Source organism: Mirounga leonina, unplaced genomic scaffold (genome assembly GCF_011800145.1).
Source record: "Mirounga leonina isolate KUSES-001 unplaced genomic scaffold, KU_Mleo_1.0 Mir_94, whole genome shotgun sequence".
Lineage (NCBI taxonomy): Eukaryota > Metazoa > Chordata > Mammalia > Carnivora > Phocidae > Mirounga > Mirounga leonina.
In genome coordinates this window covers 49,449,544-49,471,573 of record NW_023270855.1, presented here as the reverse complement: position 1 = coordinate 49,471,573, position 22,030 = coordinate 49,449,544, and the positions used below count along the sequence as shown (strand labels likewise).

Genomic DNA, 22,030 nt, shown 5'->3' with positions numbered 1-22,030 from the left:
CTCACACCCACGCACGCCCCGCCTCTTTCCCCGCGCAGCCCGCGGCCCCGCCCACCGCCCCGCAGTACGCACGCGTGCCGCGCATTGCCTGCCGGGAGTTGTAGTTTCAGTGCGGCGGGCCCAGCAAGTCCAGTGGCTGCGCTCCGGTGCCGCGGCGCCCCAGGGCCGAGGCGGAAGTGAGACGGCCACTCCGGGGGTCGAGGGCGCGGGGTCAGCGGTCGCAGGGCACCAGCGAGGGGCGCGGGGCTCAGGAAGTGCGCGTGCGCGGCGATAGGCCCCGGGGGAGGAGGCAGGGCAAGGCCAGGCGAGGTGGCCAGTGGCCCGGGCATCCAGCCTGGAAGATGCACAAGAGGAAGGGACCCCCGGGACCCCCAGGCCGAGGTGCCGCCGCCGCCCGCCAGGTGAGTCTGTACCCCACGGCCTTGCCTAGGGAACCCTACTCACCCCTATCACAGGTTCAGGGGAGGGCCCCACCCCCCCAAGGGGAACCCGATCACCACCCCCAAGTGAGCCCCTGTCCCCGCCCTCCAGATGAGGTTCTGCCCCCAAAGTGCGGCCTGCTGGCCCCTGCTCCCCAGCTCCTCAGCTCTTGGCGCCCCGCCCTGGGCTCAGGGCCACCTGTTGCCGCAGCCTCTCCAGTTTGGGAGGGGAAGGCCTCGGACCTGGGATAAGGATAGTTACTGCACTCCTGGCCTGAACACGCACGGAACCTCGCGTCTGCCAGGCCAAGTCAGACTCTTTTTATCCCCACTGTACAGATGAGGACACTGAGGCCCAGAGAGGTGAAGACAGCTTCCCAAGGTCATAGGGATTAACGGCTTGGCCAGAGTGAAGTGCAAATCCAGAGCTGCTGCCATGAGCCCATGGGACTGTGTCTGGACCTCCTTTCCTTCTCCAACTCCTCTGCCCCAGGCACCTGGAGAGTTGATTTTCTCAGCTTTGGTGGAAGAAGCCCAGGCCATAGCTTAGTGCCGGGGTATTAGAGTCTGGCCAGCCTGGAGTTCCCTGCTGGTCTCTGTACGTTGGACACTCGGCTTCTCAGCTCTTACGCCTCAGATTCCTCATCTGTAAAATGGAGGCCCTAACAGTTCCTGTGTCACAGGACAGTTGTGAAAATTCATTGAGATAGTTTATGGAAAGTGCTAGAACATAGCCCTCAATAAGTGTAACTTCATTATTACTATTAAAAGGAGCCATACATAATTGCCCATTTTGACCCACAGAAAAGGCAATTTTGTACAGTTCAACATAATATTATCACATCATGATTGGTCATGAATTAGGAGGGGATAGGAAGACAGGTCTGTTACACAATGAAAACCCCGCTTTCAACTTCTGTGTTGTTTTCCGGGCTTCTGTTTGCTCTTGCAACCTTCCTGTCTGGCCCCCTCTCCTGAGTATGCTGGAAGGAAAAGCCCAGGTGTGCAGAGTGACTTTGCTTTGGGCAAGGCGTAGGGCCTGCTTTTCCCACTGAACTTGGTCAGCAGCACATCATGGGCGTGGGCTTAGAGCAGGGAGCAGGGTCTCTGCCTGCCCTTCGCCCCGTGTTGATCTGTGCCAGAGGGCCTGGCCCATCTTGGGACACCTGTTGCATTCTGAGCCCGTTCCAGCCTCCTGGCACTCCCCAGGGAAAATTACTTTCCCCAGGAGGTCTGGGTTTCCTTCCTCCTGAGGGAACTCTGGGTCCATCCTGGCTGCCTTCTGGCCAGGTGGGGTGCATTCCGAGGTCTGACTGGACCCTTGCTCTTCCCTCAGCTGGGCCTGCTGGTTGACCTCTCCCCAGACGGCCTGATGATCCCTGAAGATGGAGTTAACGATGAGGAACTGGAGGCTGAGTTCTTGGCCTTGGTTGGGGGCCAGCCCCAAGTCCTGGAGAAGCTCAAAGGCAAAGGTGAGACTCTCAACACACCCCTGAACATTTTCTGAGCTCCTGCTGTGGGCAGGGCTCAGCGCTGGATCCTGGGGAGAAGGAGGAGAGGAGACAGAGAAGGTCTTTGCCCTCCTGGAACCCACAGCCTGGGTAAAAGGTTAAGTGATCAACTCTGGACCCAGGGTGAGGGTTCGAATCCCAACTCTGCCACTTACTGGCTGTGTGACTTGATGAGTCCCAGCATCTCTGTGGGCCTCAGTTTCCCCATCTGTAAAATGGGAATAATGACTGCACTTAATCACAGGAGTTACTCTTCTACTGTTCATAAAGCACTTCACACAGGGTCTAGCATTTCCTCCAGCTTGCAGTCCCCATGATGAGGGCTGGGATGAGGGAACCACAGAGCGATGGGAGAGACCTGTGAGCTGGGGCCAGATGCCCGCAAGAGGCACCCACAGTAAGGAGGCCCAGGTGAAGAGCTGGGAAGCACTTTTGGGAGAGGCCCCAGCACCTGCAAAAGCCCCCTAGGGGAGGTGGCAGGGGGCAGCAACTCTGTAGTGGGCAGTGGGGCTGGAGCTCTGAGGGCAAACGGAACCTTTATACTTTTCTGCTGATTCAGTCAACCCTCATTATTGATGAATTCCATATTTGTGAATTCCCCTACGGGCTAAACTTTATTTGGAACACCCAAATCAATACTTGGGGAGCTTTTGCAATTATTGGCAGGCATGCACAGAGCTGCCGGAAGTTGGAGTCGCTCTTGTCCCGGGGCATGCTGTAAACAAGTGTCCTTTCCCCAGTCTGTGTAAGGCTGCATTTTCTCTCATTTTGGTGCTTTTTGTTGGTGATTTTACCTTCAAAACGGCCCCCAGGTGTAGGGCTTAGTGCTGTCTCGTGTCTCTAAGAGCAAGAAGGCTGTGATGTGTCTTATGGAGAAGAGACATAACAGATGAGCCTCGTTCAGACGTGAGTTACAGTGCTGCTCTTGGCCTTGAGTTCGGGGTTCACAAATCAACAATATATACTTAAAAAGGTGTCATTAGATAGAAACACACATTAAGCAAGGTTATGTATTGACTGGTTGACAAAAATGTTGTGCCCAGAGGCTCATGGGACCCGAACCTTGTATTTCCTCCAGGGGCCGTGGTCCAGTGTTCCCTAAGTCAGCATTTAAGGCAGTTTTATAGAACAGAACTAACGCACATAATGAGGATTAACTCAAATAACAAACTGCTGACCACATGCTGTTCTGGAGCTTCATTTATCTTTAGTTCCCACAACGGACCTGTGAGAGAGAAACTTGTCCTCGTCCGATAGATGGGAAGACTGAGTCCCAGAGAGGGCAAGTGACTTGCCCAGGGCTCCAAAGTGAGAAAGCTGCGAAGCCAGGGTGCCGAATCAGGCTTGATAAGGGAGAGACGAGGCGGGCGAGATCTGCGGGGATCGGGATCATACCTGGTGGGCCTGAGGGCCGTGGGGTGCCATGGAAGGGCCGGGAGGGGGACATGCTGCCCTAGTCCTTGGGGTCATGGGTAACCGGGATGGGAGGCTGGGGACTCTTGAAGGATCCCAGTCCAGCTGGGGCCTCTACCTGCCACCAGGCCCCCTGCCCATGGAGGCTATTGACAAGATGGCCAGCCTGTGCATGAGAGACCCGGATGAGGGTGAGGATGAGGGTACGGACGAGGAGGATGTGGAGGCTGATGATGACCTGCTGGTGAGCACCCGGGGCAAGGCAGGGGGCCTCCCGCGCTGTCATTGCGCCATCCAGCGGGCCCTCATGCTCGGCCCCCGGCCGTGTGCCCCTGCAGGCAGAGCTGAACGAGGTCCTTGGGGAGGCACAGAAGACTGTGGAGTCCCACCCTCCTGTGGCTCAGGTATAGCCCAGCAACCCGCTCCGCATAGCCCAGAGTTGGAGGCCTTCCCTGGCCCCTCGGCCATGTTACCTTGGGCAGGTGACATGACACCTCTGAGACCGGAGGGGGATGATGATTTCCTCCTGGCCGGGGGGTGGGGTGGGACAGCTGGCCCAGGGGCAACATGCCTGGTGTGTGGGAGGCACTTGGCAAGGGAGCTCTTGGGGAGAACTCAGGTGGGGTCCCACCCAGACCATGCCCCGGTCCCTCCTGCAGCCGAAGGCCACAGCCCCCAGCCCAGGGGTGGAGGCCACCTTGCAGGAGAGGCTGGCCCTCTACCAGACAGCGATCGAAAGCGCTAGGCAAGCTGGAGATGGTGCCAAGATGCGGCGCTACGACCGGGGGCTTAAGGTGAGCGGGCAGGTGATGGGAGGGTGCTGGGACCCTACCACAGCCCACTGCACCCAGCTCCAGGCTCCTCTAAAACCCACTTTCACACCTTCTCTCAGACACTCGAAAACCTGCTGGCCTCCGTCCAGAAGGGTAACGCCATCAATGAAGGGGACATCCCGCCACCTGTGGCAGTGGGGAAGGGCCCGGCAGCCACGCCCAGCCACTCTCCAGCGCCCGCGCCGCCGGCCTCTGCAAACCAGCCAGTCCCAGAGCCCAGGGTCACGGTAGAAGGCCCTCCTTCCACGGCTCCAGCCACATCCATAGGTTTGGCTAAGCCCCAGCTTCCTCCAGGTAGGCCAAGGGCAAGGCTGGACTGACATGGGATTTGCGGGGGTGGTATTCAGCAGTTGGCCATTTTGTGGGGGTGCTGACTCATTCATTCATTAGATATTCATTCATTCATTCATTCATTCATTCATTCATTGAGCGTGAGCAAACGGTGGGGAGGGGCAGAGGGAGAGAGAGAATCCCAACTCTGCACTGAGCACAGAGCCCAAGGCAGAGCTCCATCCCACAGCCCGGAGATCATGACCTGAGCTGAAATCAGGAACCGAACGCTTAACCAACCAACTGAGCCACCCAGGCTCCCCAGTTGTTAGATATTCTTAACACCCCTCCTCTTCCTAGGTCCTCATGCCTCTGGAGTTCATGGATACCTTTTGTGTGTGTGTGGTGGTATAATATATATAACATAACATTGGCCGTTGTAACCATTTTTTAGTGTGCAATTAACTGAGTGGTGTGTAGCACATTCACACAGTGTGGTACAACCACCACCCCTATCTTTTTCCAAAGATTTTTCATTACCGCAAACAACAACTCTGTCCCCATGAAGCACTAACTCCCCCATTCTCCCTCCCCCCAGCCCCTGGCCCCCACCATTCGCTCTCTGTCTATGACTTTGCCTCTCCTGGATACTTCGTGTAAGTAGAACCACACGCTAGTTGTCCTTTTGGGTCCAGCTTCTTTCACTTGTGTAATACTGCAGCATGCGTCAGAGTTCCGCTCCTTTTGAGGACTACGTTCTTTCGCAGAGAGTTGTAAGTGGATAATTTCCAAGCCCTCCGCTTGTCTGTCTTCTCTCCTAAAACTCACCTGCTGGAGGTTTTCCAACCTCCCAAGAGGCTTTCCTTCTCGGGTGGCCCTCCTCCCACTATGGGAAAGGAGTGCCCCCCCCTTCTAGAATATCAACACAGGCTCTGCCCCAGAGGCAGACGCTCCCCAAGCGAACCAAAGAGACACTTAAAACTGGGCTGGCCCGGTTGAGAAAGTAAACAGCAGGTCTAAATCTTTCCACAGCCAGACTGGTTTCTAAGCTGTTGTTTTGGCAAAGGTCAAGGAGGATTGTTGGAAATCACCACCTGAACTTCTCCACCGAAATCACCAAAACGTTTCTCACCACGGGGTTTTGGCACATAGGTTGGCAGGGGTTCAGGGGATCCCCCGACAGGGTGATGACAAGACTTCGCCTCTTGCCATCTGTTTGTTGGTATGAAGCAGGTTTCTTTATGCTTTAAAAAAAGAAAACAGGGAAGTTGGGAAAGAATAAACCAGGAAACAGGAGTTAATTGGTAGAGGGTGGACCCAGCCCCGACCATGTCAGGCAAGAGGTACCTTGCTCATAAAATTTTACTCTTGGTATATAAAAATTCTTCATCCAGAAGCTTGATGTATTTAGGCTTTGCTCAGTTGCGTCCTAAAAATACCCATGATTCAACCTGGAAAAGCATTTTCTTTTTTTTTTTTTTATTTATTCATGAGAGACAGAGAGAGAGAGAGAGAGAGAGAGAAAAGCCGGCTCCCAAGGAGCAGGGAGCCCGATGTGGGACTCGATCCCAGGACCCTGGGATCATGACCTGAGCCGAAGGCAGACGCTCAACCATCCGAGCCACCCAGGTGCCCGAAAAGCATTTTCTTAACTCAGAGACTTGCAATGATAGGACATAAAACCAGGCAAAAGTCAAGGTGTTTAGCTTCAACCTACGGACAGCTTTTCAGGCAACTACACCTAAACTTAAAGCTGTAAGTGCAGTTGTCAGTCTGAGAAAGTACAACGCATGCGGCTTTCCAGGATTTGTGGACCCTGGATGGTGTATCTATTACACTTTGTTTTTTTATACCAAAAATTGCACGGATTGCTTTCTGTTTAGAGATACTTCTCCTGAAAACCTATTGAACTGTATTATTTGATCCTGTAATGAACACACCGAAAAGAAGCTTAACTCTTTGTTTCTTCACTTTGCCAATGCACTGCAGGGAGAGATTTTGGTTACAAGTGTACAGTAGGGTGGTCAAGAAAAGACTTTCAAGCACCCACATTTACAGTTGACCCTTGAACAACGCAGCTTTGAACTGAGCGGGTCACTATTTCTTTGATTAACACAGTACAACACTGTATTTCTCCTCATTGTGGCTTTCCTAGTATCATTTTCTTTAGCTTACTTTATTATAAGAACATGGTATATAATGTACGTAACATACAAAATGTGTAGATCGACTGCCTTTATCATTGATAATGCTTCCAGTCAGTAGTAAGCTATAATAGTGAAGTTTCGGGGGAGTCAAAGTAGATTTTCAACTGTGTGGTGGGAGGGCTGTTGGCACCCTTAACCCCCACATTGTTCAAGGGTCAACTGAATGCTACTGAACTGTATACTTAGAAAGGGTTAAGATGGAGAATTTCAGGGGCGCCTGGGTGGCTCAGTTTGTTAAGCATCTGCTTTCGGCTCAAGTCATGATCCCAGGTTCCTGGGATCAAGCCCCACATCTGGCTCTCTGCTCGGTGGGGAGGCTGCTTCTCCCTCTCCCAAATAAAATCTTAAAAAAAAAAAAAAAAAAAAAGATGGTGAATTTCATGTGTATTTTGCCACAATTGAAAAGAAATAAATGAAGGGGCGCCTGGCCGGCTCAGTCCATAGAGCGCAAGACTCTTTTTTTTTTTTTTTAAAGATTTTATTTATTTATTTGACAGAGAAAGACACAGCAAGAGAGGGAACACAAGCAGGGGGGAGTGGGAGAGGGAGAAGCAGGCTTCCCGCGGAGCAGGGAGCCCGATGTGGGGCTCGACCCCAGGACCCTGGGATCATGACCTGAGCCGAAGGCAGACGCTTAACGACTGAGCCCCCCAGGTGCCCCGAGCACAAGACTCTTGATCTCAGGGTCATGAGTTTAAGCCCCACGTTGAGGGGCTCCCTCTGACCCTCTGCTCTCTCTCTTTCTCTCCAAAATAAATATACGAAATCTTCAAAAAAAGAAATGGTTCATGCGCTGTTCCCCCTCCCAGGTGCCTGCAGCCCCGGCCCCCTGGCCCAGTTGCAGAGCCGCCAGCGTGAATATAAGTTGGCTGCCCTCCACGCCAAGCAGCAGGGAGATACTGCCATTGCCACCAGACACTTCCGTGTGGCCAAGGTGCGTGCAGACGGGCGGACGGGGCCGGAGGGCAAAGACAGGATGCTCCTGGCTTTGCATGGTGGCCAAGAGCAGGAGCTCTGCCGTCACACAGGCCCACATTTAAATCCTGGCTCTCAGTCACTCCCGAGCTGTAGTTTGCTGTACCTGTTAAAGCCCCAGTTTACCCTGTCTGTGAAATGGGCATAAATATTGGAAGGTGCTTAAAGCAAGATGGTGCAGAGGCATGGATAGAGCTGGGGGTCCTCTGTCAAATGGTGGGGCACAGAGGCTCCCCACAGGGTCCTGGCCCCCAGCTGCAGCCTCCTCCCCTGATCTCCTTCTTTCTGTCAGAGCTTCGATGCCGTCTTGGAGGCCCTGAGCCGGGGGGAGCCTGTGGACCTGTCCCACCTGCCACCTCCCCCTGGTGAGAACCCTACCCTGGTCACCCTTCAGGACTTGCTGCCACCCTCACTGGTCACCTAGGAACCCCCTCAGGCCACATGAGCCTGGGGTGGGGGAGGGGGTGCCCAAGCAAGCCTCTCATTGGACTGGACCTCTCTGCCCTCAGACCAGCTGCCCCCAGACCCACCGTCACCACCACTGCAGCCTCCAGCTCCCGCCACGGTGCCCTCCACGCCAGGTAGGCTCCTGGAACCCTGTGTGACGGGCAGGCCAGGGCAGGACAGTCTCTCTCCTTCCCAAGACTCTTAACCCGGCCCCTCTGCCTCCCGCCGCCCCCGTCTGCCCCAGAGGTTCCCCCACCTCCACGGACTCTCCTGGAGGCACTGGAGCAGCGGATGGGGCGATACCACGTGGCTGCAGCCCAGGCCAAGAGCAAAGGGGACCAGCGGAAGGCTCGCATGCATGAGCGCATCGTCAAGGTGTGTGGGGGCCCGGTAGGCAGGGAGACGGCCCCTGGAGACCTGGCCCACATAACCCTGATATTGTGTCCGCTGCAGCAATACCAAGATGCCATCCGAGCCCACAAGGCCGGCCGAGCAGTAGATGTGGCTGAACTACCGGTGCCCCCAGGTAGGCACTGCCCCTCCCCCTAGCCCTCTGACCTCTGAGCATGGGACAGGCCCAGGGCGCTCTTTGCTACGCATTCAGGAATTCTGCAAACTTGTTAGACGATTGGTAGCTTAAAGTTGGGTCACAGTAGGAGGGTTTATACCTGGCAATGGGCAGACACTAAAAATCAAGGGGGTTTATTGGGAGAACCTATTCATCAGCCCACCATCATCTGATCCCTCCATTTCTTCTTTGTTCAACTCACTCTCTCCTAGTCATCTGCTCTCAGTTTTACACATACCTACTTAGCCTCCCAGGGGGTTGGGGGGTCTCCTCTGGGTTCTCAGAGCTGCCTGTGTGTCCCCCGTGAGAGCAGTTATCACTTAGCACCTTGGTCCCCTGGGAATCCCCCCCAGGCCTGTGACCACCTCTTGGGCCCAGTACCCCACCTCATCTAGTGCTAGCTTGTTGGAGTCTGGGGGTCAAGGCCCAGGGTCAGGTGAGAGGCACCAAGAGGCAAGAGGGAGGTTGGAGTGATCTGGTGTCTACACAGAAGCAGCAGGAGCTCCTTCCTGGATTCAAAGTATATCCAAAGCCCTGAGGCTCCTTAGGAGGGAGAGGAACCCACGTTCTCCACCATAATGGCGTGGGTCTCTCCCTCCTGACTGGGTCCTGACTGGCCGCCCAGGCTTTCCCCCCATCCAGGGCCTGGAGGCCACTGAGCCCACCCAGCAGAGCCTGGTGGGGGTCCTGGAAACTGCCATGAAGCTGGCCAACCAGGAGGAAGGCCCAGAAGATGAAGAGGATGAGGAACCTAAGAAGGTGTGAGGGGCTGGGGTCTTGGGGTGAGGCAGGGAGCGACAGCAAAGCAAAATCCTGACACTGGGGAAGAACTGGCCTTATCCCTGCCCTGCCTCTTCCCGGCTGTGTGGCCACAGGCAGGTCATTTTGCTCTCTGATCCTGTCTCATCTGTAAAGTGGATGTGGTGACAGTCTCTGTGTCCCAGGGCTGTTGCAAAGATTCAACGAGAATGGGACCATAGGTTGCGTTCAGTGCTGAGGAAACGGTAACTAAGACGGTCCCTGCTGTCAGCATCAGGCCCTGACCCTCTGGGGAGTGGAACCACTGCAGGCACTGGGAGAGCTCTGACTTCCTCTCCCTCCCTCAGCAGCCCACCAGCCCTCCGGCCCCCATGGCCCAGCCCAAGGCCCCACCCTCAAGGGCACCTCAGTCAGGCTCTGCCCCAGCAGCCAAAACAGCCCCCAAGGGCACATCCACCAGAGGTAGGTATGCCCTCCCCTCCCTGGCTGCCCATTGCTTGGCCCTGGGCTGGGCAGCACCCGTCGACACCTCGGTACCCACAGCCCAGCAGCAGCTGGCCTTCCTGGAGGGCCGCAAGAAGCAGCTCCTGCAGGCCGCGCTGCGAGCCAAGCAGAAGAATGACGTAGAGGGTGCCAAGATGCACCTGCGCCAGGCCAAGGGGCTGGAGCCCATGCTGGAGGCCTCACGCAACGGGCTGCCTGTGGACATCGCCAAGGTGAACTCTCTAGGCTTGCTGGACTTTCCCAGGCACCCACCCACAGGGCTCTGGCCACTTAGCCATGAGCCTGGGAGTATATTAGGGTTCAGGCGAAGCTGCTATAACAAATAGGTCCCCCTAAGACAGTGGCTCAAAGAAGACAGACATATTTCTTGCACGTAATGCTCAGGGCAATCTGGGCTCTGAAAGACAAAGCCTGCTAGGGCCCAGGTTCCTTCCATCTTGTTGCTCTGCCACACCCTAGGAGGTCATCTTTGTCCACATGGTCAGAGTGGGTTGATGCCCTGTCGTCATTCAGTCCGTGGGAAGTGGTGAGAGAAAGAAAGGGCAAGGCAAGCAGTTTCCTTTAAAGGAAGTGACATGGTGTGCCATCACTTCTGCTCACCTTCCACTGGCCGGGGCTGAGTCACGGGTATACCCAGCTGCAAGGGATGCTGGGATATGTAGTCTCTTGGCCGTGTGCCTAGCTAGAACTCCATTACTAGGGAAGAGAGGGTAAGGATCACATTTGGGGGAAACAGTTAATAGAGGCTGCCACTTTGGGAAGGACTGTCCACTTTTCTCTTTGCACTGCTTGTCACCTTGGAGAAGAAGAAAGACCAGGGCAGGGGCAAAACAGTGGTCCAGGAAGACTTCTCCAGGGATGGTTGACATTTCCATGGCTGGGCCTGTTCGTTGCTGACCAGCAGTCCCCTCCCCATGATCCTTGTCTTCCTCAGGTGCCACCCGCCCCTGTCAACAAGGATGACTTCTCTCTGGTCCAGCGGCCTGGCCCAGGTCTGTCTCAGGAGTCTGCCCGGCGCTACAGTGAACTCACCAAGCTCATAAGGCAGCAGCACGAGGTGAGGTGGGCCCCCAGCCCGGCTCAGTGGGCCTCCCCCAGGGTCATGGCCCCCCAACCCTCCCCTCACGGTCTCCTGCTCTTCAGATGTGCCTGAACCACTCTAACCAGTTCACCCACCTGGGCAACATTGCCGAAACCAGCAAGTAAGTGCCCCTGCCCCCACCTCTGCCAGACATTTGCACCCCCAGCCCCACCCCTGGGACTAGGGACCTGAGCAGGGCTCTCTCGGTGGCAGGTTTGAGAAGCTGGCAGAGGACTGTAAGCGGAGCATGGAGATTCTGAAGCAGGCATTTGCCCGGGGTCTCCCCACGCCCACTGCCCGCTTTGAGCAGAGAACTTTCAGCGTCATCAAGTAAGGCCCTGATGCCCCTTGGCCCAAATGCCCCTTTGGAGAGGGGTTTGCACTCCCCAGAAACCAGCAGAAGACTTGCCTCTGGGGGAGAGTTTGGTTGGGTGGTAAAAGCATGGTATATGCAAGGGTCCTGAGGCAGCTGTGAGGTGCAGGTGAAGGATGGTGATGGGGTGTTGACAGTGACACATTGGGAACTGGGGAAGATCTAGTGAGTGCAGAGATGTGCCTTGTCCCAAGGCCTGGGCAAGCCCTCGGGATGGTTGTTGTTGGTCCTGCTCCTCTCAAGCCTTCCCACACCCGGGGGAATTGGGGTCATTTTCCCCATTTATAGATGAGGTTAGGTGCAGCCACTGCAATAACCTAGGATAAGCCACACCCCTCACCCCGGCTCCCCACCACCTCGCCTCCATCCACTGTCCCCATTTTGCTCGCCTCCTGCCACACAGGCCTCTTTTTGGTCCCCAGACGGACCAACTGTGTTCCTACTCGGGGCCTTTGCACCGGCTGTTTCCTCTGCCTAGACCCGCTTCCCCAGGTCTCCATGTAGCAGCATCTGCCCAGCATCCAGAATCACCTGTGATGTCTCCTCCCCTGAGAGGCCCTCCTTGACCACTCCGTCTACAGCAGCCCTTCCTGAGCACACTCCACTCTCTCCCCTATTTTAATTCTCTGCAGGATTGCTTTGTTTCTCTATTTATATATTCATTGGTCCTGTGTTCACTCAGCTAGCTTGGGCCCCGTGAACCCAGGGATGGGGTCCGTCTCACTTACTTCCATATCCCCAGCAGCGAGGACACCGACAGACACATAGTAGGGGCTCCAGAAATATTGCTAAATGAAGGGAAGGTCCCCTGGCAGCTAGGGCACTCACTGGCTGGTACATGGTAGCTCAAGAAATGTCAGATGAAGCGAATAAAGAAGACCCCATAGCAGCCGGGGCACTGGATGATGAATATTAGGGACCCCCGAAATGTTAAATGAAGGAAAGCTCCCCCGGCCCTGAGGCCACCGGCTGGCACAGAGTGGGTCCCAGATAGATCTGTGCAGACTGAAGAAAGGTCTCAAAAATAAGCCATTGGCAGAACTGGACCAAGAACTCCCGGTCTGTCTAATTCTAAATCAGCCCAGGAGCTGATACACCCGCAAAGGCCAGCAGGGGGTTTGTTCCCTGGCCCCGCGGAGGGAAGAGAAGGCCGGCAGGCGTTGGGGCTCATGTGCCTCTGTCTCCCCACCTGCCCTCCCTGAAGGATCTTCCCCGACCTCAGCAGCAACGACATGCTCCTGTTCATCGTGAAGGGGATCAACTTGCCCACGCCCCCAGGTGAGGGGTGGCAGGCTGGGGTCAGGGCTGAGGGACTGCCCCTCTGCCCAGCTCTGACCCTTGTCTGCCCACAGGGCTGTCTCCCAGTGACCTGGATGTCTTTGTTCGGTTTGACTTCCCCTATCCCAATGTGGTATGTTGAAAGCCAAGGAGGGATGGGCTCAAGCCTCATCGGGCTGGGAATGGGTGGGCAGGGGGCCAGGGGAGGCCCCAGCCCCTAAGTTTCCCTGCCTCCTATTCTGCTGCAGGAAGAAGCTCAGAAAGACAAGACCAGTGTGATTAAGAACACAGACTCCCCCGGTGAGCTGAGCGGAGGCTGAGCGGAGGCGGGAGGCACCCCAGCCCCATGCAGCGAGAACATGAGACCATAGCCTGACCCCTCCCTCTTTCCTCTTCATCCGCCCCGTTCTCATTCCCTGAGTAGAGTTCAAGGAGCAGTTCAAACTCTGCATCAATCGCAGCCACCGGGGCTTCCGAAGGGCCATCCAGACCAAAGGCATCAAATTTGAAGTGGTCCACAAGGGGTGAGCTGGGGGTGCTGGGTGGACTCTGGGGGAGGGGGAGCTGTCCTGGGCCAACCATCCTGTCCCCTTCACACACGCAGGGGGCTGTTCAAGACTGACCGGGTGCTGGGCACAGCGCAGCTCAAGCTGGATGCCCTGGAGACAGCATGCGAGGTCCGGGAGATCCTTGAGGTGAGATGTGGGCATTTGTCCGAAGGCTCCAGTGTGGCTCCGTCATTTGTTAACATGACTCAAATGCTTCCTACAGGCCCTGGGCCTCCCAAGAGTCTCCTCTGCTGACCCAGACCCTCCCCCGGCGGGGGGGGCGGGGGGGGCGGGTGGTGGAGTTCCAGACCTTCCTACTGCCCAGCCCTAAATATTCCCAGCACCCTGCTCCATTTTGACCAGTTGGTATCTCAGCCATACCCAGGGGCTCATATTTTGGAAATCGCCCTGGTTCCCCCTGATCCCGACCCGGGGCCTCCAGCCGCTTCTCCAGAGCCTCCCCTCATTTGCACGCAGGTCCTGGATGGTCGCAGGCCCACGGGGGGGCGGCTGGAGGTGATGGTCCGAATTCGGGAGCCCCTGACGGCCCAGCAGCTAGAGACCACAACCGAGAGGTGGCTGGTCATCGACCCCGTGCCAGCAGCTGTGTCCACGGTGAGACTCTTGCTCATCAGCAGCCCCAGGGAGGGTGGCTTGGTTCGGGGGTGGAGGGGGGGCGGGAGGCAGGAATCACAGCCCTGGTTCTGTCCGCTGAAGCAGGTTGCTGGGCCCAAAGCAAAGGCTCCTCCCGTGCCCGCCCCTGCGAGGGAGCCAGGGAACAGGTAGGTGGCTGGGTCAAGCCATGCTGGAGAGAAGCCCCTTCTTCCTGTCGCAGCCCCTCCCAGACAATTTCCCATCAGGCATAAATTGTAGCAGGTCTCCCTCGTGCTCCAAAACGTGTCCTGCCTCCCCTTCTCCTGAAGCATCCAGTTTAAACTGCTCAGCCTGATTTTTTTTTTTTTTAAAGATTTTATTTATTTATTTGCGAGAGAGAGAATGAGAGACAGAGAGCATGAGAGGGAGGAGGGTCCGAGGGAGAAGCAGACCCCCTGCCGAGCAGGGAGCCCGATGCGGGACTCGATCCCGGGACTCCAGGATCATGACCTGAGCCGAAGGCAGTCACCCAACCAACTGAGCCACCCAGGCGCCCTGATTTTTAAGATCTTTTGTGATATTATCAATTTACCCAGTAGTCTTCTCTCTCTCCACTTCCTCCTGTTGGCTCATGGTTACCTACTCCCTAGTTTTTACTGGCCTCTGGGCTTTTCTGTGGTCTTGCCCTGAGCACCCCTACCCACTTGGCCCCCACTCTCCTGCCCAGCTCTGACCCCTTTGGCTGCCGACTTGGCTATGGCCTCCCCTAGGAAGCCTTCCCTGACCTCCTGGCATCGCCCTGGCCTGAGTGTACAGTCATCATCCCCACTAGGTTGCGGGCTCAGCAACAGCAGGGTGGGCCTGGCTTGTCTCCTGCCATTCCCTAGTGCCCAGTGTGTCTGTTGAATTAATGGGGTTGGGGCTGGGGGGGGATCCTTGCTGCCCCTTACCCTTCCCCATCTCCGTAGATCAGTGCGGCCCCTGCACAGCCTCAGCGTGCTGGCCTTCGATCAAGAGCGTCTGGAGCGGAAGGTGGGTGCCTGCTGTGGTGGGCTCGGTGGGGCAGGGTTGGGGGTTCCGTAGGCCCTGGGCAGGGCCATCACAGTGCCCCGCTTGGCACCCCCAGATCCTGGCCCTCAGGCAGGCGCGGCGGCCAGTGCCCCCGGAAGTGGCCCAGCAGTACCAGGACATCATCCAGCGCAGCCAGTGGCAGAGGGCGCGGCTGGAGCAGGGGGGCCCAGGCCTCCGGAGGGGTAGGGTCTCGCGGAGGGTGTGGGGGGGGCGGGCGGGGCGGCCGTCCCCATCCTGACCCGGTCCCCCCATCAGAGTACGCGGTCCAGCTGGAGCGTCAGCTGCAGTTCTACACCGAGGCCGCCCGGCGCCTGGGCAATGATGGGAGCAGGGTGAGCTGGCGAGGGCCGGGGGGGTGCGGGGGGGGCCCGGCGGCGACAGCAGCCCACTGACCACCTCTTGGCCCCCAGGAGGCCGCAAAGGAGGCACTCTACAGGCGGAACCTGGTAGAGAGTGAGGTGAGTGGCCAGGGTATGGGGTTGGGGGGGGCTGTGGCCTTGAGCACCCCCCTGACTCCCGTGGCCTCCCCCTCAGCTGCAGCGGCTCCGCAGGTGAGGGGCCAACCCAGCGGGCGGCCCGGCCCCTGGAGAGTGGGGAGCAGGCCCAAGGCCACAGCCGAGGACCAGACAAGCAGACAATCAGCAGACAGTCGACTCCAGATGGACACATTCCCCCACTGGGTCCCCCCAACCAGGCCACAGCCTCCCTGGCAGGGGGCGTTGGGGATAGTACTGCCAGCCGGCTTGTGCCCCTTGCCCAGGCCTGGCTGGGTGGGCCCTGGACAGTCCCGTTTGCACAGCCTGGGGTGCCGGGCCCCTGGCCTGCCCCGGAGGTGGGGGGGCAGCTAGGACCAAGCCCCGAGGGCCCCTGCAAGCACTTTACTTCCTGTCCCTCCCCAGCCTTAACCCTGAAGCCCACCACACCCCAAAGAAGCCGCTGAGGTCGGCCAGAGCCCCGCTGGCTCCCCAGGGCTGACACAGGGAATAAACAGCCAGGGCCACACCTGGCTCACTCTGTCCTGTCTTTGTTTCTTGCTCCCACCCTCTGTGACTAGCTGGGTCTCCCCCCACAGTCCCTCCGGGGGTTGATGGCAAGGTGTCTGCAAGAGGGGCAGGCTCTGGGGGGGCGTGTGCCTCTGAAGGATGTGTCTGCTTTGCACACTTGATGCCGGGGTACGTGGGAGGGTCCGTGGCCCGCTTCGGGGGGTCTGCCGTGCCCTGTGTTTCTGTACCTGGTGGCCTTGGCGTATCTGGGTTGACACGCGTGGTCAGGCATTACGCGGCGGTTCCTGGCGACCCGCGAGTGTCTCGGGGCTTTGAGAGCCAGCCCTGCTGCGCACTGGCTATGGGACCAAGTCGCCTGACCCTCTCAGCCTCTCACGGCCTCACCTTCCTCAGCTGGTTGCGGGGATGGTGAGAGCACCTCCTGCGAGGTGAAGGGCAGCTGGCGGGTGGTGAGCACTCGGAAGGCTTAGGCTTTATTGTTGCTGTCTCCACCTGCGTGGGGGGTGGGGCGTGTGCCTGGTGTGCGAGCTGCCCGCTTCGGCCTCCCCTAGGGCGCCCTGTGTGTGGAGGCGGTGCCCTTGCCAGCCTCCTGGCCGACACAGGTCAGGCGGCCCAGCCCTCAAGGCCTGAGAGAGCCTGGTCGAGGCCCCAGGTGCCCACTGTCTCCTCAGTCCATGGCCCAGTGGAGCCCCAGAGGTCTGGGCTGCGCTGCTGGGCCCCCCCGGGCTCAGGGGCCCCCCGCTCGTGGCTGACGTGGAGCTGTGGGTGGTAGCCGGACCAGGACCTGCTCGGGGTTCCCCGCTGTATCCACCACACTCAGGTGCAGGAGGCCCAGGAAGGCTTCAGGCGCAATGCTGGTCATGTGAAGCCTGTTTGCGCTGGACCAAGAGGTGGGCATGAGAGTGGGTGCCAAGGGAGGGGGCCACAACTGTCCTGACCCACCCAGGCCTGCTCGGGTTCCACCACAGCCCTCCAGGGGCGCCGACCCCCGCCCACCTGGACCCGCTCTACCCGGCCGCCCTGGGGCACCTAAGGAAGAGGGCGCGCAGGTGGGGTGTGCTGAGGAAGGCTTCGGAGCCCACGTGGCTGATGCGGTTGCCCTGCAGGTGCAGTTCCTCCAGAGCCTCGGGCAGGTCGGGGGGCACGAAGGACAGCTCGTTGTGGCTGAGGTCCAGCACCTGGCAGAAGGGCAGAGACAGTGCCGTGGTGGCCCCAGGCTTGAGCCATCCACTCAGCCAGGCCCCAGCCTCTCTTCCGGGGCACGCCACACCCGGGCCTTCTGCCCCTCCCCCTGCCAGAGGTACACTGAGTTCCGTCTGGGGCAGGCCATGATGTAGGCGCTGGGATGCCAGACAGACGGATGGATTCAGTCAGTCATTCACAAAGAGGGTGCTTCCCTCCCCTCGTGCCCTCCCGACACTGTTTACTTCGGATCGTGGTCGACTGCTCTCTCCCTAACTAGCATGTCTGTGCCGGGCCAGGAGCTGTGTCATTTTGTGCCCAGTGGCATCTGCAGTTCCCAGAACAGCGCCTGGCCCCCACAGATGCTCTAACCTCTGCGGAATCCAGGGTGTTCAGAAGGAGCTAGAGGCGCCGTGTTTGCTGGGGGAGGTGGGCGGGGTGGTTGCCGAGGACCAGGTGGCAGGGACGGCACAGCCAAAGGCCCGGAGGCCGCATCTGTCGTGTCCACCCCCAGCCCGCAGGCTGGGCTCTCTGTGTGGCATCTCAGGGCCTCGCGGGGAGCTGCTGAGGGGCGGTGGGGACAGTGCGGCTAAGCAGCCCGCTCCTGACCTGGAGGGCCTGTAGCTCGTGCCAGGTGCCGGGCCCGATGTCTCCAATCCGGAGCGGGTTGTGCGCCAGGCTGAGCTCCCGCAGCTGGTCCAGGCCGGCCAGCAGCTCAGGCTCGAGGGCCCGCAGCCGGTTGCGCTGTAGCCGCAGGGTGTGCAGGCTGCGGGGCAGGCCGCCGGGCACCCGGGTCAGCTGGTTGCCGGCCAGGTCAAGGCTGCGCAGGGCACGCAGCGGGCGGAAGGCCCGGCCGTGCACTCGGGCGCTGACCAGGCGGTTGTAGGCCAGGTTGAGCTCGGCCAGGCCCGGCGTGCCGGCCAGGTCGCGGGCGCCCAGTGCGGTCACGTGGTTGTGCGGCAGCACCAGGGCCCGCAGGCGGCGGGGCAGCGCCAGGGGCACGCGGTCCAGCCCGTTGCCGTACAGGTGCAGCGTATGCAGGCCCCGCAGCGGCCGCAGCGCCCCAGCGGGCAGCCCCGTCGCTCCCAGCTGGTTGTGCTGCAGCTGCAGGTAGCGCAGGCCCCGGGCGCCGCGCAGTCGGGCCGCCTCCACCCACCGGATGCGGTTGCGGCCCAGGTGCAGCAGGACCAGGGCGCGGGGCAGCCCAGCGGGCACCGAGGCCAGCTGGTTGTGGGACAGGTCCAGGTACTCGAGGTGGTGAAGCTTGCTGGCGGGAGAGAGGGCCGGCGTTGGGCTGCGTGCCCAGAGCGGGGGCCGGGGGCGGGGGGAAGGGGGGGGACCTTGGGGGCGGGGGCTGAGGAGGGGTCCTGAGGTGGAAGCTGGAGACCCCAGCTTGGGGCTGGAGGAGTTGAGAGATGTGGGCGGGAGGCACACTTGCTGAGGTCAGGGCCTGAGGGTTGGATGTGGAGGCGCAGGACAGGGTTCTGGGTCCAAGATCGGCATGTGGCGGTGATGACGTTGGGATAATAGGACTGAGGCACGGAGCAGCCGGGAGCGAGGATGGCTGCTAGGGGCTTGGCTGAGCCTGACGCACAGCAGGTGCTCACCAAACGCGGCCTCGGTTTGGGAGTCATACACCAGAGGGGGATAGAGGGTTGGGGCGCCCAGGCTCTGAATCTTCAACCCCTCCTGCCAGCACAAGGGCGCACCCCGGTCCTACCCTGTCCCAGGCCCCACCTGAAGGTGGTGGCATCCAGGCCGCTGTCTGTCAGCTGGTTATGCTGGAGGTAAAGTTCACGGAGGTGGGTCTGGCGGCTCAGGGCTCCTCGGGGCACCTTGGAGATGAGGTTGTTCTAGGAAGGGAGGAGAGAATGAGACCGGGGGTCAGGGAGAGAGGGCGGCGGGGAGCTATGGAAGGCTCTTGAGTAAGGGAGTGACAAGGAGCTCACTTGAGCAAGGCTGTTCGGAGAGCACCTGTGAATGACCAGCGGACAAAACTCAAAGATATTTCCGACTACTGGAATTGTGAGGAGGTGGAGGGCTCCCCCAGGAGAGAGGTGAGGCGGCCCTGAGGAGGCGGGAACGTGGGGGTGGCGAGGTGAGGGAGGGGGGCACCTGCAGGTGGAGCCGCTCCAGCGAGGGCGGCAGACTGGGCGGCAAGTAGCTGAGCCGGTTGCTGGACAGGCTGAGGGTGGCCACAGCTTCAGAGCCATGGAAGGCGTCGGGGGGCAGGCCGGCGTTGCTCAGCTGGTTGTTGTGGAGGTACACGGACCTGAGGGGAGCCAGGCTCCGGCCACCAGCCCTCCCCTGGCCTTCCCACCGACCCCCATTCCTACCCTGCTCCCCAGAGCTGCCTTCGGTGTGTGCACGTGCGTGTGGGCCTCAGTGTGGAGTTCTCCGGACGGAGCATCCAGGGTGTCCTACCTCAGACAGCCCCCAGGCTAGGGCTCCGCCCCCTCAGACCCCCACGGGCAGGTTCATGAACCCCTCAGACTTCCAAGGGTAGGGGGTGACCCCAGGCACACCTGAGGTCTGAGAGGTCTGGGCTGGGCCAGGGGCTACCTGAGCGCAGGCTTCTCCCCAAAGGTAAGCGGGAAGATCTCTGTCACTTGGTTGGCAGCCAGGTCCGCAACTCGGAGGGAGCGGGGCAGAAACTGGGGGGCCACCGAGAGCTGTGGGAGCACAGCGACGCTGGTCCTGGCGCCCTGCCCTGCAGCCCCCTGCTGTCCCCTCTTGCGCTCTGCTGTGTGGCCCCGGCCAGGTCAGACCTCAGGGCCAGGGCAGGTGGGGATGCTCACCTTGTTGTGGGCCACATAAATGTACTGCAGCTGTGTGAGGGACTCAAAGGCCTCATCGGGCAGCCCTGGGAGCGGGACGGGCAGTGAGGGGACCCCAGGCCTGGCTCAGATAGGGGCAACGAGGGAGTCTGTGCTCCCGGCTGCCCCAGGGCTCCTGTCTGGGGACTGGCAGAGGCCCCTCCAGGCACCCTCCCACACACCTCCCCACCCGTCTTCAAAAGCCACAGCCCCCACCATGCCCTGAGTTTCCATCCTGCTCAGCAAAGGGCAGTTCTGGGAACTACCGCAGAGCTACCCACAGACCCGGCAGGGGAGGGAAGGGGCCGCCTCTGGCCTCCCTCCTCCAGAGGTCCCCTCACCCCTCACCCTCGGAGGAGATGAGATTGTTGTGGAGGTTGAGGGTCCGCAGGCTGCTGAGGCGCGACAGCTCATTGTAGGGGAGCTCCTGGAGCAGGTTGTTCTGGGGGAGGGATTCACAGCCCTGAGCCCTCAACCAGTGGCCAGAGCCCTGATTCCCAGCTCCCCATGGCCTTAATCAAGTGAGCCTTGCCACCCCTCACCCCTACACTTGATCCCCAAAGCCCCATTACCCTGCATCTAAAACAACCCCGTAACCACAAACAGCGCTGTGACCACCAAGATGTTGACCCCCGGCACCCCGTCTGTTCCTATAATTGACCCCTGACACCCATTACCCTGACTCCAAACAACCCCATAACCAAAGACATTGACATCTGATACTCCATCACCCCCACAATTGACCCAAATGCTCTCACTGACCCCAAAAAACCCTGTAACTGCCAAGACATTGACCTCTAACACCTCCAAACTCTCAGCCCTTCCTACTTCCAATATCTGTACCCCCACCTCCTCTCGCCCCCAACGCACAGACCCCAACACTCTCATCAAGGCCAGCTCCCACCATTGCCAAGCCCCGCATGCCCAACACGGACCCCATACCCCACCAGCCTCAACCCCAGCGGTCTGCACGCTCCCCCTACCATGCCCGGCCCGGGCCCCACCTGCAAGGAGAGGTGCTGAGCTGCCCTGGTGATGTTGTCTGGGAACACCTGCAGGTCCATGCCATTGCAATCCACCGTGTCTGCCCGGGGGCAGGAGCAGCGTGGGGGGCAGGCGCGGGGCGGGGGCCGCGAGCTCTCCCCCAGGTGGGGGAAGGTGGCGTCCTCCATGCCAGGTGTGGGTGGGGGGCTTGTCAGCAGCAGGAGAACCAGTAGTAGGCTCAGCCGCTGGGAATAGAGGGACCGATGGGTCAGGGTGTCCCCAGGCTGGGCACCAGGTCACCATGGCAACAGGAGCATCCCCACCGGCAGACTCCCCTCCCTCCCCTGCCCTCCCCCCCCCCACCTTACCATAGCCAGCCCCAGCTCTGCCGTCTTGCCTGAAATGCCGACCAGGGCTCCCTAATGGAAACCAGGCAGTCACCTCCTGGAGCCTCTTCCGTGGCTGCCACCGCCCCCCATCTCTTGGCACGGGCCACCCTCCACCCAGCTTGTTCTCTCCCAGGGGCTGGGTGGGGGGGAGTGGAGAACTAGCTGGCCCACCCCCGTCCCCGCCCTGGGGAGGGTGGGCGGGCTGCCGGATGGAGTGGTGAGGACAGGCCAGCCCGTCCCCTCAGTCCCACCCCCACCAACCACCCCAGCTCAGCTTGCGTAACCTCGGCCAGCCTGGGCCGGGCCACAGGAGCATGGAATGCTTGGGGGAAAGCTGAGATTCGCCCTGTCTGGTATTTGGGCCAACCACAGAAATCGGGGTGGGGGCAGAGGAGTGGAGGACGCTTCAAGCCACAGGAGGGTCCCCAAGGAACTGGGGCTGGCAGCAAGGGGTCAGGGCAGGTCTGGGCTCAGCCCGGGGCGGTGGTGGTGGGGGTGCCTCTCAGCCAGCTCGGCCATTTGGGCCCCTCCCCCGCCCTTCCCGAATGGCCGCAGCCGCTGCCTGAAAGGAAATTACACGTATTGAGGCACCAGCCCGGTGGTTAAGGATATGCACTCAGCGCCAGCCTGCCTGGGCCTGAACCTGGGCTCTGCCACCTCTCTGGGCCTTGGTCTCCCACTCCTGAAAGTTGGGGGGGGATGGTTGTCTCATCTCTCAGGAGCCATGTAACGATCAAATGAGATAGTCCATATGAGGTGGGTGCGACAGTGCCCGGCACATTCCATGCCCTGTACCCCAGGGCA

General features: G+C 59.6%; 2 protein-coding genes across 6 annotated transcripts; one reads left to right on the top strand and one right to left on the bottom strand.

The window, feature by feature from the left end:
* The first annotated feature begins 114 nt into the window (after positions 1–114).
* On the top strand, positions 115–15,867 carry CC2D1A (coiled-coil and C2 domain containing 1A). 5 transcript variants are annotated; one of them, XM_034996790.1, is made up of 29 exons: positions 115–401; positions 1,756–1,891; positions 3,472–3,587; positions 3,682–3,747; positions 4,003–4,137; positions 4,236–4,470; positions 7,463–7,587; positions 7,921–7,993; positions 8,138–8,209; positions 8,320–8,450; positions 8,529–8,601; positions 9,269–9,402; positions 9,753–9,864; positions 9,946–10,118; positions 10,841–10,963; positions 11,050–11,108; positions 11,201–11,317; positions 12,565–12,638; positions 12,713–12,771; positions 12,887–12,938; positions 13,063–13,162; positions 13,243–13,333; positions 13,664–13,801; positions 13,904–13,968; positions 14,749–14,812; positions 14,907–15,033; positions 15,107–15,183; positions 15,262–15,309; positions 15,386–15,607. In XM_034996790.1, the coding sequence occupies exons 1-29, from the start codon at positions 342–344 to the stop codon at positions 15,404–15,406; spliced, it is 2,856 nt and encodes a 951-aa protein (XP_034852681.1). In that variant the 5' UTR covers positions 115–341; the 3' UTR covers positions 15,407–15,607. The 5 variants fall into 5 exon arrangements, with proteins under 5 accessions (XP_034852681.1, XP_034852680.1, XP_034852679.1 ...); XM_034996789.1 differs by having other exon boundaries at positions 9,750–9,864; XM_034996788.1 differs by having other exon boundaries at positions 15,262–15,867.
* A 138-nt stretch (positions 15,868–16,005) lies between these two features.
* On the bottom strand, positions 16,006–21,351 carry PODNL1 (podocan like 1). The gene is made up of 10 exons (XM_034996791.1): positions 21,206–21,351; positions 20,858–21,082; positions 20,202–20,295; positions 19,836–19,900; positions 19,600–19,709; positions 19,153–19,309; positions 18,775–18,890; positions 17,647–18,304; positions 16,885–17,033; positions 16,006–16,733 (listed from the first exon to the last, which is right to left on the bottom strand). The coding sequence occupies exons 1-10, from the start codon at positions 21,206–21,208 to the stop codon at positions 16,583–16,585; spliced, it is 1,728 nt and encodes a 575-aa protein (XP_034852682.1). The 5' UTR covers positions 21,209–21,351; the 3' UTR covers positions 16,006–16,582.
* Between the last annotated feature and the right edge of the window lie 679 nt (positions 21,352–22,030).